General features: G+C 37.4%; 1 protein-coding gene across 1 annotated transcript; it reads left to right on the top strand.

Moving 5' to 3' along the window:
• Nucleotides 1–443: 443 nt before the first annotated feature.
• On the top strand, nt 444–1,388 carry LOC115526068 (olfactory receptor 1440-like). Its single transcript, XM_030333535.1, has one exon. It carries the CDS (start codon nt 444–446, stop codon nt 1,386–1,388), a length of 945 nt encoding a protein of 314 aa, XP_030189395.1.
• The last annotated feature ends 3,070 nt before the right edge of the window (nt 1,389–4,458 follow it).

Here is a 4,458-nt window from a genome sequence, read left to right as displayed (position 1 = left end):
GTAGAAAGATAACGGACAACCTATTCAGAGTCATAAAACCCACAGACAGCAGAGCCACATTCCAAAGACATCTATGTGACATCTAAGGCCATGCTTTTAGTCACTAAACTATACCTAGGAGTTATAGCCCCTTCAATAATATCCTAAAATTTCTAAAGCATCTTTTAAGAATGTTATTACACTTTCCTTTGTCCTTGTAAGAGCCTGGTTGGTTAACAGTGAAAAGTGTAATTGTCCTCTTTTACATGTGGGAAAATTGATACACAGGACCATTGTAGCTATTTAGGGGCAAAGTTAACCAGGGTTATTTTTTCTAAAATGGCTCCATATTTCTCTTGGCTTTGTGTTTAGTGTGAGTAGAAGGTGTTAATAGAAATTGGGATAACAACTGAGTTAAAGACTTATTCTCTTCTTTGTCTACTTATCCTAGGAATACTAATGTAATGGCTGGGGGAAGGAACAGTACAATAGTTACAAAGTTCATTCTCTTGGGATTCTCTGAATTTCCAAAGCTCGCCAGTGTTCTTTTTTCAATATTCCTAGCGATCTACCTCATGACTGTGTCCTGGAACCTAGGCCTCATCACTCTCATCAGGGTGGACTCACATCTGCACACACCTATGTACTTTTTCCTCAGTAACCTGTCCTTGCTGGACATCTGCTATGTTTCCACTATAGCGCCCAAGATGCTCTCAGATTTCTTCAAGAAGCAGAAATACATCTCCTTTGTGGGGTGCACTATACAGTACTTCTTCTTCTCTAGCCTGGGTCTGACTGAGTGCTGTCTCCTGGCTGCCATGGCTTATGACCGATATGCTGCCATTTGTAATCCTCTGCTCTACACCGCCATCATGTTGCACACCCTCTGTGTGCAGATGGTGGGGGGATCTTGTGTAATTGGATTCTGTGGCTCATTTATCCAACTGTGTGCCTTACTTCAGCTTCATTTCTGTGGGCCAAATGTCATCAACCATTTCTTTTGTGATCTTCCCCAGTTGCTGATCCTATCCTGCTCTGACACCTTTTTCTTTCAAATCATGACCTCTGTGCTCACAGTGATCTTTGGGCTCACATCTGTCTTGGTTATCATGATATCCTACGGTTATATTGTTGCCACCATTCTGAAGATCACCTCAGCTGAAGGCAGGTCCAAGGCCTTCAACACCTGTGCTTCTCACCTGACAGCTGTGGCTCTCTTCTTTGGCTCAGGTATCTTTGTTTATATGTATCCTAACTCTGGTGATTCCCTGAGCCAAAACAAGTTGGCATCAGTTTTATACACTGTTTTAATCCCCATGCTAAATCCACTGATCTATAGCTTGAGGAACAAGGAAATCAAAGATGCCCTAAACAGAAGGAAGAAGAGAATCTTTTTCTGTTGTTACTAATTATGGAATTTATTTCAAATGTACGGTATAGGAAAAACTGGTGACTAAAACATTGACTCACAACTGTCCTAACTGTGGGATGAATTACAGTTGCTTCACTCTCCCAGTATAAATCCGTGACTGGCACAAGGACTAGAAAATGCATGAAAAGTAACTGGAAGCTCAGCATCTCCATCCTTCATCAGTTATGAACCAATACATCGAAAGGCCAAACAATTTACAACTGTTTTTGTAGCTAGTTGTGGTGGTATGACCCTTCACCTTCAATATTCCATCTCTACCTAGTGTTCTACCTCAAGAACCAGAGATGCCAGTACTGATCAAGGCTACCAGGAGACCAGCATGTGTCTTTATGGCAACTCATTTTAGGTAAGGCAGAGATTACTATTAGTATTGAGAGATCTCTTTAAAATGAATTTCCTAAGTAATTAGGTTGGTTCTCAGATTTAACCTATTTTTTCATTTCTGGAAATAATGGATGAATTTCTTCATTTATGGATTTATCCAACGCAAGAGTAACTATACCAGATCAGATCTGTTAACTTCAAACAAAAAGAAATTTATTGTAATAAGAATGATGAACATGTCTGCCCTAGTTAAGGTTTGGTTGACTAGTTGGCTCATTAGCAATCCCTAGGAAATTCCTTGTCTGTTACTGCTATAGAGTCATCCATCTTCACTGAAACCAGAAAAGGGAATGAGAAACTGGCACTCTGCTGAGAAAGTGATCTAGTGCCTGGTTTTGGCATCAACAACGTCTTCATGTTACTTCTTTTTTTTTTTTTTTTTTTTGGTATTTTAAGTAGAACAAGTCTCCATTAGGAAGTTGTTTTTCCAATAATTAGCAGATGGGAAGTGGTTGGTGAAATTAGATATAAGAAGCTGAACTTCTGGTACATAAGAAAGTCTAGATTTAGCTGTTTCCCTTGTACCCTCGGTTGGACTGCTACAAGGCGTAGTGAAGTCCTGGAGAGTTGAGGCTGGGAGAGAAAGCACACTCCTGTTTTTTATCCTCAGATTCTGCTTTCCACAATCTTAGGCCATAGCCAGGAGAAATGCCTCAATATATAAAATTAAAAATCTCAATTATGAAGAACATAATCCTCAGAAAAGAGTGATATGGGTCTTAATGCAAAAGAGCCTATTTCCAAGAAGACCAGCCTCCTTTTTATTCTGATCCTTAAATCACCTGTAACATATAGATGTATATGACACATACCCTCGTGCAGGTGTGTCTCATGAGCAAAAGAGGACCAGAGATTAATTAATCATACAGAGGCTCTGTGATTAGACAGACTTCTGGATTGTACTGTGTGTTTAGCTTTCTGTAACTACATGTGATTAACATTTTTGTCTTGATATTTTAAAGAAACAAGTGTACTTTATGTGATGTTGTGTGGGGGAAGACATCTGCATCCATTAATTCTATCATGCTATATCTCCTGGGTTTCTGGGTTACCACGGGAATTTAGCCCCATGACTAAGAATGGACATACTCCCAGATAGGCAGTAGTAAATCCTACATTCTAAGAAGTGACATTTTCCTTGCTATGTTAGCAGAAGAGGAGGGGGTTTGATAGCTGCTAGGACTCTGGGCATAGGCTAAAAGCTAATTCAGCATAGATTGCTGACTGGTTGTTTTGTTGATCACTGTGTATCTCAATTATTTCATAATTTAAAATTGGAAATAATATTTATTTTATACTAACATGCCTGTGTCTCATTTTTCCTAAGTGCTCTACTACTTTATTTTTGGTGAATGAAAGTAGTTTTCTGAAAGGGAAGATAAAAGTGGGATTTGAAAATGGTTCCTAAGCTTTCCAAGTTGAGACATATCCAGGGATGTGGCTCAGTGAGTAGCTACACTATTGCAAGTGCATCTTCAGGAAGGCTGACATTCATCTGACTTCAGAAGTCAGCAACCCTGTTTTCATTTGAGGGGGAGACCACAATGAGGTCTGTAAGTCCAAGAATTTAAAAAATGGTTGAGGCAGTGAACAGCAAAGTTGATGTTTCAGAAAACTAAGCATCGAATTGAAGAACTTCCCTGAGATCTTTCCTAAGAATTCAGATAAAAAGGGGGCGCCTGGGTGGTTCAGTTGGTTAAGTCTCTGACTTTGGCTCAGGTCTTGATCTCATGGTTCATGAGTTTGACCCTACGTCAGGCCCTGTGTGCTGACAGTTCACAGCCTCGAGGCTGCTTCAGATTCTGTGTCTCCCTCTCTTTCTGCCCCTCCACCCCCTCTCAAAAATAAATTAAAAATTTTTAAATGTTTTTAAAAATGAAAAAAAAAACCGTTTGCAAGAATTCAGAGACAAAGTACAAAGAGATAAATATGAGAATAAAATGATGTGGCACGAAGGAGTGCTTTAGGAGACCAGTGTAATATAACAGGAGATTCAAAAGATAATCATTAAACAGGTGGAGACAAGATTGTTGAATTTGTAAGAAAAGAGAAATCCCTTGATCTGAAGAAAGAATATTGAAAACTTGCCTGTTTTAACGAAGGAATGTGTTTGTTAAAATTAATTCTGATCCAAATCCCAACAGGATTTGGTGGTGGGTGGGAAGTAGTGGAAAGAACTTTGTAAAATGGTACTAATGTTCAATTTGGAGAATAAAGGTTGACAATAATAAGAATATTTTGGAAAAAATACTTATAACTACTGGCTTGTCTCTAGGTTTTCAATTCATACAATAATTTAAACCATGTGAAAATGGTGCAAAGATTGAAAAACAGAAAAATGGGACAAAAATTTATTTTAGAGAAAGATCTAGTAACATGAAAATTAACATTTTTAATAAAAGCATCTATAAGTTATTGATAAAAGTATTAAATTTATAATCTTATATTTAGTTAAATATTTTGGAATATAAAAATAAGTTTTTGTTTGTTTCATGATACATAAAATATAGCTGCCATGTGGACGGAAGAATATGAATAAAACACATTTAAGCCACAAGTAAATAATTTAAAAAAATGTGAACAAAATTGAGAAATATAGCTAAGAAAATATAAATAAAAGTGATTTGTAAATAATAAAGAGTTTAACAAGCTTAAAATTAGTA

Source organism: Lynx canadensis, chromosome D1 (genome assembly GCF_007474595.2).
Source record: "Lynx canadensis isolate LIC74 chromosome D1, mLynCan4.pri.v2, whole genome shotgun sequence".
NCBI lineage: Eukaryota > Metazoa > Chordata > Mammalia > Carnivora > Felidae > Lynx > Lynx canadensis.
This window is presented reverse-complemented; position numbering and strand designations above follow the sequence as displayed.